At 30.5% G+C, this 13,673-nt stretch overlaps 1 protein-coding gene across 1 annotated transcript in view; it reads left to right on the forward strand.

Annotated features, from left to right (window-relative positions):
• The window catches only part of LOC117183074 (regulator of nonsense transcripts 1), a 35,389-nt gene extending 22,621 nt beyond the window's left edge, over positions 1-12,768 (forward strand). The window contains exons 6-8 of the mRNA XM_033376231.1: positions 4,400-4,419; positions 5,308-7,354; positions 11,029-12,768. Coding sequence (XP_033232122.1) covers positions 4,400-4,419; positions 5,308-7,354; positions 11,029-11,166 — 2,205 coding nt within the window. The 3' untranslated portion in view covers positions 11,167-12,768. The remainder of the gene's footprint in view (positions 1-4,399; positions 4,420-5,307; positions 7,355-11,028) is intronic.
• Positions 12,769-13,673: the final 905 nt, after the last annotated feature.

Below are 13,673 nucleotides of genomic sequence, written 5' to 3' on the forward strand. Positions count from 1 at the left end.
ATATATCTAGTCGGGAGTGGTGCTGACTGAAGACAGATGATTTGGAGCGATTCGCGCGCCATCTGTTGGTCATTCTAAGGACTTATTGAACTACCCTCGTACAATTGAAGGAGTAATACTTGATATTTCAGCCCGAATTTTTAAACCAAAATCTGAATTCCTTACAAAACAGTTAAATTTTGTAAGAAAAAATATTCATTTTTAATATAAAAGTTAATTTTCAACGAAATAATTGAATTTTCAACTAAAAACAATCAATTCTTAACAAAAAAAGTTGAATCTTCAAATAAAAAATTAATTTTCTACCGACAGAAAAAAAGAAAGAATTTTTAACAGATTTCGAGAATTCTCAGACAGATGGTTGAATTTTTAACGAAAAAAAAAAGGTAAATTAGAGTAATAATAATAATAATTTAGTGCAAAAAAGGCGAATTTTTAAGAAAATTCAAGAATCACACATTTGAATTTGCAACTAAAAAATATGAAGTTTTAATCAAAGGTAATTATTTATTACCGAAATAAAAGAATTCTTTACTAAATTCAAGAATTCTTAACTAAAAAGATGAATTTTTAAAGAAAAAGATTAATTTTTTAACCAAAAGGACGGATTTTGCAATGAAATTCAAGAATACTCAACCAAAAAGTTAAATTTTTAATGAAAGCAAAAAAAAATTTTTTATTTTTTATTTTTAAGAAAGTAATTCAATTTTAAACACTAGTTTGTAAGTTTTTAACTAAATAGATGAATCTTCAAACAAAAAATTGATTTTATACAAAATAATGAATTTTGACCAAACAAAAAAATTAATTTTCTACATAAATAAAACAATTTTTAACAAAATTCAAGAATTCTCAACCAAAAATTTGAATCTTGAAACAAAACAAAAAATAAAAAATTTCTACCGACATAAAAGAATTTTTATCAAAATTCAAAAATTCTCAAATCTAAAAGTGGAATTTTCGATAATAAAAATGAATTTTTAAACAGAAAGATTAATTTACTAACAAAAAAGATGAATTTTCAATAAAATTCAAGAATCTTCAAACAACAGGTTACATTTTTAAGAAAGCCAAAAAAAGTTTTATTTTTAAGAAAGTAGTTCAACTTTAAAACCTAGTTTGTAAGTTTTTAACCCGAAATGATGAATCTTCAAAGAAAAAAAAACTGATTTTCTACCGAAATAAAAGAATTTTCTTGACAAAATTCAAGAATTCTCAGTCAAAAAGAAAAATTTGAAAACAAAAAATTAATTTTCGGCAGAAATAAAAGAATTGTTATCCAAATTCTCAATCAACATAAAAGTTAATTTACAACGAAATAATTGAATTTTCAACTGAAAACAATCAATTCTTAACAAAAAATTTGAATCTTCAAATAAAAAATTATTTTTCACCGACAAAAAAAAGCAACGATTTTTTAACGAAAAAAAGATCAATTAAAATAATAATCATAATAATTTAGTGCAAAAAAGGCGAGGTTTTAAGAAAATTCAAGAATCCTCCACCAAAAATTTGAATTTACAACTAAAAAATATGAATTTTCAGTCAAAGGTAATTATTTATTACCGAAATAAAAGAATTTTTTACCAAATTCAAGAATTCTTAGCCAAAAAGAAGTATTTGAAAACAAAAGATTAATTTTCTATCGAAATAAAATAATTTTTAACAAAACTCTCAATCAAAAATTTGAAGTTTTAAACAAAAAATGATTTTTAACCAAATTCTCAAATCTAAACGTGAAATTTTCAATAATAAAGAGTTTCATTTTTAAATAGAAAGATTAATTTACTAACAAAAAAGCCTTAGTTGTTAAATTTTTACCAAAAAGATGAATCTTCAAACAAAAAAATTAATTTTCTATCGAAAAAAAAACTAATTTTTTACAAATTTCGAGAATTCTCAAGTAGAAAGTTGAATGTCCAACGAAAAAAGATGAATTTTTAAAGAACAAAATTAATTTAGTACTAAAAAAGACCAATTTTTAACAAAATTGAAGAACTGTCAACCGAAAATTTGAATTTTTTAACCAAAAAGATGAATCTTGAAAAAAGCAAAATTTGTACCGAAATAAAAGAATTTTTAATAAAATTTAAAAATCTGCCAACAAAAAGTTTAAACTTTAACAAACAAAAAATGATAAAATTTTTAAACAAAGGCAATTATTTTAACCAAAAAAGACGATTTTTGAATAAAATTCAAAAATTCTCCATCATAAAGTTGAATTTTTAACGAAAAAGGACGAATTTTGGAATAAAATTGAAGACTGCTCAAACAAAAGGTTCAATTTTTAAGAAAACAAGAAAATTGAATTTTTTATTCTTTTTATTTTGAAGAAAGTAGTAGGTTCAACTCAAAAATTTAATTGTTGAATTTTCAACTAAAAGAAAGCAATGAAAATAAAAATGCAAGAAAGAAATGCAATATCCTGAAAAAAATATTGCAGGAATGAAGAGCAATGGAAGCAATGGAATTAATTTAGTACTAAAAAAGACAAGTTTTTAACGAAATTCAAGAACTCTCGACTAAAAATTTGAATTTTTTAACCAAAATGATGAATGTTGAAAAAAACAGAATTTCTACCGAAATAAAAGAATTTTCAATAAAATTCAAGAATGTTTAACCAAAAAGTTGAATTTTTAAACTAAAAAGATGAATTTTTAAAGAAAAAGATTAATTTTCTAACAAAAAGGACGAATTTTGCAATAAAATTCAAGAATACTCAACCTAAAAGTTAAATTTTTAATAAAAGCAAAAAAATTTTATTTTTTTTATTTTTAATAAAGTAATTAAATTTTAAACACTAGTTTGTAAGTTTTTAACTAAAAAGATGAATCTTCAAACAAAAAAATTGATTTTATACAAAAAAATGTATTTTGAACCAAAAAAAAAAATTCTCAATCAAAAAATTAAACTTTCAACGAATAAAGGTGAATTTTTAAACAAACGGAGTTTTTCGTTACCCAAAAAGACGAATTTTCATTAAAATTTAAGAATTTTAAACCAAAAAGTGGAATTTTTAAGAAATTAAGAAATTTTTAAGAAAGTAGTTGCACTTTAAAACCTAGTTGTTACATTTTCAACCAAAAATATGAATCTTTACGCTAAAAAATTAATTTTTTACGGGGGAAAAGGAATTTTTAACAAAATTCGAGAATTCTCAATAAAAAAAAGTGATTTTTCAACGAAAAAAATGAATTTTCAGAAAAAAAAGATGAATTTTGAATTACGAAAATTAATTTAGTACCAAAAAATATAAATTTTTAAGAAAATTGAAGAATTCTACACCAAAAAGTTGTATTCTTTAACTAAAAACATGAATTTTTAAACAAAAAACATTAATTTTCTAACGAAATAAAAGAATTTTTAATAAAATAAAAAAATTCTCAAACAGAAAGTGGATTTCTTAACAAAAATATATGAAATTTTTAAATAAAGGGAATTATTTACTACCAAAAAAGGCGATTTTTCAATAAAATTGAAAAATTCTCTATCAAAAAGTTGAATTTTTAAGATATAAGAAATTTTTAAATTTAAAATAAAGTAATTCAACTTTAAAACTTAGTTGTTAAATATTTAACCAAAAAGATAAATCTTTAATAAAAAAAAAAGAAATTTTTCAACTTTTAAAAAAATATTTCAACTTTAGAACCAAGTTGATAAATTTTTTAACCAAGAAGATGAATTTTCAAACCAAAATTTATTTTCTATCGAAAAAAAAACAACTAATTTTTAACAAATTTCGAAAATTCTCAAGCAGAAATTTGAATTTTTAATTGATTTTCAATGGATTTTTCAATTAATTAAAAATTCATATTTTTTCGTTGAAAATTAAACTTTTTGAATTTGATTGAAAAATCAAGTTTTTTGGTAGTAAATAATTCTCTTTGTTTAAAAATTTCATATTTTTTTTGTTAGAGAATCCACTTTGGAAAAGTAATAATAATTTATTACGAAAAAAAGACGAATTTTTTTTTAGAAGAGAGTTTAATTTTTTAGTTGAGGATGACATTTTTTTCTCCAAATTAAGAGATTTTTAGGTAAAATGGGTAAATATTTGATTGAAAGTGATGACTTTTCAACCAAATAGTTCAAGTTTTAATTTAAATATATCATTTTAATCAGAAATAGAGGTCAAGTTTTCAGTTAACAAAAAAATTAATTTTGAACAAAAAAAATTTGAATTTTTCAACTAAAAACAATCAATTGTTAACAAAGAAGATTAATCTTCAAACAAAGTGTCGAGAATTCTCAAGCAGAAAGATGAGTTTTTAAACAAGAAAAATTAATTTTTAAGCAACAAAGAAATTTTTAAGAAAGTAGTTGAACTCTAAAACCTAGTTCTTAAATTTAAAAAAAAATATATGAATCTTCACGGGAAAAAATTAATTTTCTACCGAAAAAACGCACGAGTTTCGATCGGTAAGCTTTTAAAGAAAAAGATTAATTTTCTACAAAAAAAAATAATTTTTCACATAATTTAAGAGTTCTAAATAAAAAAGTTGAATTTTCATCTAGAAATGATGAATTTTTAAACAAAACGATTAATTTACCAAAAAAAGGACGAATTTTCGATAAAATTCTTTAATTCTCAACCAAAAAGATAAATTTTTAACGAAAAATATGAATTTTTAAACAAATAGAATTCTTTATCACAAAAAAAGACGAATTTGCAATAATATTCAAAAATTCTCAACTAAAAAGTTGCATTTTCGATAAAAAAAAAAATAAATTTTTGAACTAAACAATTCATTTAACACCAAAAAAAGTCGAATTTTCAAAAAAATTAAAAAATTCTCAACCAAAAAGTTGAATTCCTAAACAAATAGAATTTTTCATCACCAAAAAAAACGAATTTTCAGTAAATTTTAGGAATTCTCAAACAACAAGTTGAATTTTTAAGAGAGAATGAAACAATTTTTTTCAATTTTTAACGCAAAAAAAGTACCCTTTAGTCCCTGTATTTTATCCCATAGGTATTGTGAGGCTTGAATTTATCTTTTTCAGTAAGGATTTATTATTTTAGTTGAAAATTCATTAGTCAAAATGAAATGTTTTTTTTTTTTTACTGAAAATGTAACTATTCCATTTTCTGTTGAATTTGTTTTTCTAGTTTAAAATTTAAGTGTTTTGCTGAAAATAGTTTTTTATTTTTTTATTCAACAATTAACTAAAACTTTCCTAAAGAATTCATCAGGAATTTTCAGTAAAACAGTTGAATTTTGTTGCAAATTGTTGAAATATATTTCGAATTGTTTTTTGGTTTTTTTTGTTGTTGTTAAATTGCGAAATATTTCAATGACCTTTCAGAATGCAACTCGCGCTGCGAAAATTTGCAGTGGACGACTCGTCGGTATCAGCCTACATTTATCATCGACTCTTGGGCCACGAAGTCGAGGAAGTCCTCTTTCGTTGTCACCTTCCGAAACACTTTAGCGCGCCAAATTTGCCGGATTTAAATCGCTCGCAAGTCTACGCCGTGAAACACGCCGTGCAGAGGCCCTTGTCGCTAATTCAAGGACCTCCCGGCACCGGGAAAACGGTCACGAGTGCGACAATAGTTTATCAACTCGTCAAGCAAAACGGCGGTCCCGTCCTTGTGTGCGCGCCCTCAAATACAGCCGTTGACCAGCTCACGGAGAAGATTCACAAGTCAAATCTCAAGGTTGTCCGACTCTGTGCGAAGTCTCGCGAGGCGATCGACTCGCCGGTGAGTTTTCTCGCGCTGCACAATCAAATCAAGAATATGGAGACGAACACGGAACTGCAGAAGCTTCAGCAATTGAAGGACGAGACGGGCGAGCTCTCGAGCGTTGATGAGAAACGCTACCGACTGTTGAAGAAAGCGGCTGAGAAGGAGTTGCTCGAGGCGGCTGATGTGATTTGCTGTACTTGTGTTGGTGCCGGGGATCCGCGACTTCATCGGCTCAAGTTCCACTCGATTTTAATTGACGAGAGTATGCAGGCAACCGAGCCGGAATGCATGGTTCCGGTCGTTTTGGGCGCGAAACAGTTGATTCTTGTTGGGGATCATTGTCAGCTCGGTCCAGTTGTGATGTGCAAAAAAGCGGCGCGAGCTGGCCTATCACAGTCATTGTTTGAGCGACTCGTTGTCCTTGGAATCCGACCTTTCCGGCTTGAAGTTCAGTATCGAATGCATCCCGATCTCTCGCGATTTCCCTCGAATTTCTTCTACGAGGGCTCGCTGCAGAATGGCGTCTGTGCGGATGAGCGGAAGCTGCTGAAGATTGATTTTCCCTGGCCGGCACCCGACAAACCAATGTTCTTCTATGTGACGCAGGGTCAGGAAGAAATTGCGGGCAGTGGCACGTCCTATCTGAATCGTACCGAGGCCTCGAATGTGGAGAAGATAACGACGCGATTTTTGCGCTGTGGCGTGAAGCCCGAGCAGATTGGAGTGATCACGCCCTATGAGGGCCAGCGGGCGTATTTGGTGCAGTATATGCAGTATCAGGGATCGTTGCACGCGAAATTGTATCAGGAGATCGAGGTGGCGAGTGTTGACGCATTCCAGGGTCGGGAGAAGGATATTATTATCATGTCGTGTGTGAGGTCGAACGAGCACCAGGGAATCGGATTCTTGAATGATCCGCGACGATTGAATGTCGCGTTGACTCGGGCCAAGTATGGAATTATCATTGTCGGGAATCCGAAGGTGCTCTCGAAGCAGCCGCTCTGGAATCATCTGTTGAGTTTCTACAAGGAGCAGAAGGTGCTGGTCGAGGGGCCGCTGAACAATCTCAAAGAGTCGATGATCCAGTTTGCGAAGCCGAAGAAACTGGTGAATGCGGCGAATCCCGGCTCGCATTTCATGTCGACGTCGATGTATGACGCGCGAGAGGCCCTGATTCCGGGCTCGGTTTATGACAGATCGGGGGGCGCGGGACAGATGAATGGCACGCAGAATAATAATCACAGTAATCCGTACTATCATCATCATCATCAGCGGAATGTGCCGCTGGACATCTTCAGTCGGACGCATGACACGATCAGTTACATCAGTCCGGAGCGTGCGCAGGCGGCGATGAACAATGTGCCGGTGCCGGTGGGAATGTTCATGAATATGGCGCATGTTCCGCCAAGATTCTACAATCAGCATCAGCAGGCGTTGCAGGCGAAGCAGAATCAGCGCAATCGGCGTGGTGTCACGGGGGCGGGCACTCTGAAGAGCAGCAACAAGTCGGGCCCGCGAATGGGGAAATTGAGTCAGACGGAGCAGAATACGCAGCCGTATAGTCAGCCGGGGCTGCCTCTGACGCAGGGCACAACGCAGGGTATGTCACAGCCGGGTTTCAGTCTCTCGCAACCTGGACTTTCGCAGGCGGAACTCTCGCAGGTGAGTTTTATTTTTGTTGTTTCTCTCCTTTTTTTCCCCTCCTCTTTCCATGAAACTCGGTGTTTTTTTCTCTCCTATTTTTTTAGCTTAAGGGCATGCGATACTTGAAAAAATATCGATTTTACCAGTTTTAGGTTCCCCCGTCTTTTTTCCTAGAATAATAAATATTTTGTCTCAAAAATTTGGAATATTTTAGCGAACATGCTAACGGACGTCCCCGCACACTTTTTTTGTGGGTTATGTCAAAAAAATTTTTATTTTGCTGAATTTGATTGTGTGTATTTCGAGGTTATGTAGGTTACAAATGACGAATGACAGAGATAAAAAACTGTCCTAACCTCAAAATAGTTCGCATGCATAAAAATGTTATTTAGCAAAATCATTTTTGTTTGTTATTATCCCTCCAAAGAAGAGAATTTTTTTGAAACCATGAAAACATCAGGGTTCGGGGGGAGGGGGGGGGTACTTCCACTGTACTTTCCAAGATAAAAAAAGTGTCATGGGCGTTAAAAAAGGCCGTGCGGCGGCGCTAGTAGTAACTTTGTTCATATTGTAGTCAGATAGTAGTTACACAATACTTCTTGGCCTACTTATTATTTGGTTTAAGGTCATGTGATGAGTGGGTCACGTGGCCAGATTCCTACCTTACCGCCACTTTTTCTTCCTGTGAAAATAAGTTGGGAAATAAGAAAGGTGGCCATAAGGTAGGAATCTGGTCACGTGACCTACTCGTCACATGGCCTTAATATCAGAAAAAGCAGCATAATTGACATAATTCAAACAAGAAAATTGCCGAATTGCAAATAACGGCAAGATTTTTAATTGACAAAAAAAAGATACCGAATTTAAAAATATCGGAAACTAAAATTCACCGATTTCGAGAAGGACTTATAAAAATAAACGAATTATTAAAGTACCACAAATATATCAATTCCTCAGATTTAGAACTACTATTTTCGGCAAATTTAAATTTCAGGAATAAAAATATTTAAGGTAATTTAACAGTTTATTTATTTTATAATTTGGTCAATTTGTAATTCATTAATTTATATTTTCGGCAATTTTTATCGCTAATTTGTGGTTTTGTTATTAATTTTTTTTTGCCGAAAATTTAGCTATTTTGTTACAAATTTGAGAAATGATATTTTTTAGTTGAAAATTTTTCTTTTTCGGTTTAACATTGCTCTTTGAAACTTAATTATTTAAGCTTTGGTTGACAATTCATTTTTTTTAGTTCATTTTTTTTAATTCAACTATCACAGTTGATGATTAATTATTTTAGTTGAAAATTCATGAGTTAAGATGAAAATTAATTTTTTAAATAAAAATGGAACTATTCCATTTTCTATTGAAAAATTTTTTTCCAGTTCAAAATTCATGTATTTTGTTGAAAAATTGTATTTTTTTCTAGAATGTTTATCTTCCTATCTGAAAATTATTTCTATTGTTTAAAATTACATCTTTTTTGTTAAAAATTCAAGTATTTCAGTTAGATTTCCAGAGTTTAAATAGAAAATTCATCTCTTTCTAAAAATGTAATTACTTTGTTGAAAATAAATTTTTTAACTAAAAATTGTATTATTTAAGTAGAAATTTTAACGAGTTTGCGGAAAATAATTTTGTTCTTCTTTAAGAATTAGATTTTTAACGCAAAATTTAACTCTTCTATTTTCACTTAAAAATTGATCTTTTTTTAATGAAAATTCAACTATTTGGTTGAAAATTGATCATTTTTTATTTAAAAATTAACGTTTTTGTTTGACTTTTCATGTAAGCTCAATTATTCCAGTTGAAGATACATTATTTCAATTGAAAATTCATCACTTTTCTTGAAAATTAATACTTTAAAATTGAAAATTTTAATGGCCAATTTTGAGTTTGAAAATTTATCTTTTCGTGTTCAAACTTCAACATTTTAAATAAAAAAATTTTTTTTAATGAAATTTTAACTATTTAATTGAAAATCAACATATTTAGTTAAAAATCGATTTTTTAAAAAATAAAAATATCTTTTTCTTTGCAAGTTGGTCTTTTTTAAGGAAAAATTCAACTGTTGTTGACAATTACATATTTTGTTAAAAAATTGTTTGTTTTTTTATATGAAATTTTAATTTAAATTTTTTAAATAAATAAAATAATAATACAATTTTATATAATTTAAGTAATTTATCTTTTTTTTTAGAAGTTAATCTTTTTCTCTAAAAATTCATCGGTTTGTTTGAACATTATTTTTTTTTAACTTAAAATTTTATTCAAGTTTTAGTTGACAATTTATCTTTTTTTTCAGTAAAAATGAATTTTTGTTAGTTTTACAATTGTTCATTTTTTATTTTTTTAAATGCTTAAATAATTAAAAATTAGATGCATTTAAAATCGAAGATTTTTGATTCAAAGATTTTTGGTTGATCAATTGTGAATATAAATTAATTTATGATTTTTTAAATTTTATTTTAATTTAAGAATAAAAATGTCTTGTTCTGTTAAAAAAAAATTTAATTTGTAAGTCAATTTGTTAAATTTCGATATATAAATAACAATTGAACACCTATTATTCTTAGAAGAAATCCTAGTAAGTTGAAGAAATTTTCAAAAGTTTTGAACAAATTCAAAATTATTTAAAAATTTGAAATGATTTCAAATAATTTAAACTAAGTGTTTACGTATACTGACAAAATCCGTATATTTGTACTAAAATTTCGATGAAAATAGTTCATTGCCTGATTTAAAATCAAATCTAGATTTTGACAGATTTCGAACAAAAAAATTCGACGCTTTTTAAGAATCTTGAAAGGATTTTAAAGACATTTTTTTCAATTCCGTAGGATAAAACAAAATATTTAGGGCAAATTTGAAGCCCGTCACAGCTAATCTACTAGTGATAAAAAAAAGGTGTTTTGCAGTGAGTAAAGTGGCTCAAGTCTGGTTCATATTAAGTCCAAAAATACAACGGCATTCGTTATTAGACAGTTTTTGCCTGGCATTGAACGAAACTAGATGTAAAAATATTAATTTGTCACGAAATGGCGGATTTTTGAAGTCAAAAGTCAATTTTTCGCTACAAAAAAAGCGCTCCTCTTTTGACCTTTGAAAAAATCACAAAAAAAATATCGTTCAATCCCACTAGTTGAAAATCTGCAGAAGAAAATGTATATATCATCTCAAAATCTTCACCTACATAGAATCATCGTTATAATTATTGAAAATGTAATTTAAAAAATCGATGATTCAAAACCCAAAAAGGTAAGGACTCCTAGAGAATTTAACACAAACACAGAAAGTAGTATATTCGACGTCGTAAGCACGGCTCGGTGCTCACGCTTGAAGCCCCTTCACTTTAAATGGTACATCTCCGCAAATAATCCTCGGATCTTTATGAAATTTCCCGAGAATACTTTTGAAATGTTATACTTTTAGAATATCTATCAAAAGAAAATAGATTGTTCAAACCACAAAAAGGTAGGAACCCCTGCAGAAATGAACACAGTATATTCGACAGTATATTCGACGTCGTATATACTTTTGAAATGTTATACTTTTAGAAAATATAATAAAATAAAATCGATTTTCCAAGCCCAAAAAGGTAGGGACCCCCTTAACATTTGTAGTTGACCTGGAAAATGGAAGTCTTATTAAAGTATGTATTTTCCTTCTCTTTTTTTTCAATGAATGTGCAGGACTCGTTCGCCGTCGGAGAATTCCAGTCACAGATGGACGGACTCCTGTCCCAGGACTCGACGTATCAGGGCGACCGAAGCGGCTTCTACCAGTCGGGCCAGTCGCAGGCCGGAGGTCAGTTCTCCCAGCCCTACTGAGCCGAAAGCATACGGCTGAGCAATGCATTCGCCATGCAGTGTCGCGGGAGCGACTGAAGGCTCGTTCGACCAATTCTTCTTCGTCCAACAACAAATACATCACTAACTGCGCAAAACGGTAAAACGGCTGGCTCGGCGATCGAGTACGGTATTATCAAAGTGCATGAGGTCGTCGTCGGCGTCGTCAAAGAGGGGTTATACTAAATCGCCGTCGTCGTCGTCGTCGTCAATGGAAAAACAACCAAAACTGTTGTTCATTCATTCATTCTCATTCATACTTTCATTCATTCATTCATGCGTCAATGATGATTGAGGAGGCGAAAAACACCACCAGCTGAATGGAAACAGCAAACGAATTTACTTGACACGCGCTTACCGTGAGCGGACCGTTTTATCGCGGGTTTCGAGTGACGCTGGAATTAAACACAACAAACAAACAAAAAACAACGTAAAACGTAAAAAAAAAAACCGGTACGTGCAACGCTTAAATGACGCGACCAAATTCAACGAGTGTGCGATTGAACGGAGGTTTTCTAATATCACCGAGAGAGAAAGAGGGAAAATTCGAGTGGAATCAGTTTCAGGGGATGCTGCTTCGGAAGCTTTTTTTGTTTTTGTTTTTTTTTTGTTTGGCCCCCGTTCGTTGTAGACAAAGCACGCACGCGCTATGCGCTGTGCGCATGTGCACGCGCTGTGCGGCACAGAGGCGACACACGTGCTAGTTGATTGTCACGGTATCGTCGACACAAAATAATGGTTGAAATCAATCGAGTAGAATCTTCGTCGGACAGCGCGCGAGGTCAATATATCTTTCCTCGTTCCTTGTTTTTTTGGCTTTTGCATGTGAGTGAAATGCAACGCTGACCGCGGAGAATTCGTCATTTCGAACACCGATCATGTTGCTTCATTTTATTTTCTTTCTTCTTCTTTTCCTCTCTTTTCCTCTCTTATTTTGTTATTTCGTAAGGTCAATTATTTATTACCGCCGAGGCCGAAAGAACGAGGGCCTTAAAATATCATCAGTTTAGTAATCTGCATCATTATAATCATGATCATGATCATGATCATGGAGGACTTGATTTGTTTTTCTTTGAAAAATGTGAAGGGCATAATCGAGAACGACGAGTGGGATTGGGAGGGAGGCGTCCAATGAAATGTCTTTGTTGATGACACCTGAAAATGTCTGTCGAGAAATGACGATTCTGGCCCTGAAGAGGAATGGGATTCGTTGAGGGTGGAATCGGCCGAAGGTGTGGAGTGGAGTCGGTACAAGTAGACTTATTCAGTGAATTTTACTCGTTTAACACTTTAAAAATCAAACGTCATTGTCTCTACTATTGTTTCCAGCGATATGTTTCTCTTTTTTAATTTTATTACTTCTGTTTTTTCTGTTTATAATGGAATTTTTTTATTTATATGGTACCCCCCGCACTCTGTACCGGCTTCGGACGGTAATTATTTCGTCGGCAAGTAACAAGTAGTGTGCATTAATGAAGCCTAAAATTAACATTTATTTTTTTCTGATTAACAGCGCACCGCTAACTGCAGATACAGAAATTCATTGTGAAATCTTATGGTACCAATAAATTTGATTTGAAATCTAAATTGATTTTTTCTTTTTGTGTGTGAATTTATTGTGACATTTTTTCCACAGAATTCTTCGGGATCTACACTGGTTTGTTAAATCTCAATTGCCCGTTTTCTCAACTGTTTTGTTGAACATTTAATTGTTTTGGTGAAAATTCATATATTTTGTTAAAAAGTAATCTTTTTTTAGTTGTAAATTAATTATTTTTGTTTGAAAACCCTATTCTTATAGTTTTTGATGAAAATGCATTTATTTGGGTCAAAACTTCAACTGTTTTGTTCAAATTTTAATTTTCATGGTTAAAATTCATGTATTTTGTTAAAAAGTAATCTGTTTTGGTTGAAAATTAATTATTTTTGTTTGAGAACTCTGTTCTTATATTTTTGGATCAAAATGCATATCTTTTGGTCGAAACTTAAACTGTTTTGTTAAAAATTTAATTGTGTTGGTGAAAATTTATGTATTTTGTTAAAATGTCATCATTTTGCTTGAAAATAAAATATTTTTGCTTGAAAACCCTGTTCTTATATTTTTGAAACAAACCACATCTGTTTTGATCGAAAATTCAACTGTTTTGTTGGAAATTTAATTGTGTTGGTGAAAACTCGTGTATTTTGTGAGCTACCTTTTTTTTGTTGAAAATTAATTACTTTGTTTTAAAAACCTATTATTATATTATTCTATTGTATGGATACAAATTTCATTATTTTGTTAAAAATAATCTTTTTTATTGAAAATTAATCATTTTGTTTGAAAAATCAATATTATATTTTTGGATTATCTTTATTGATCTAAAATGCAATTGTTTGTTGTTAAAAATTTAATTGTGTTGGTGAGAAATCATGTATTTTGTTAAAATGGCATCTATTTTGGATGAACATTAATTATTTTGGTTGAAAACCCCTGTTTTTATATTTTT

This window comes from Belonocnema kinseyi, chromosome 2, assembly GCF_010883055.1.
Source record: "Belonocnema kinseyi isolate 2016_QV_RU_SX_M_011 chromosome 2, B_treatae_v1, whole genome shotgun sequence".
NCBI lineage: Eukaryota > Metazoa > Arthropoda > Insecta > Hymenoptera > Cynipidae > Belonocnema > Belonocnema kinseyi.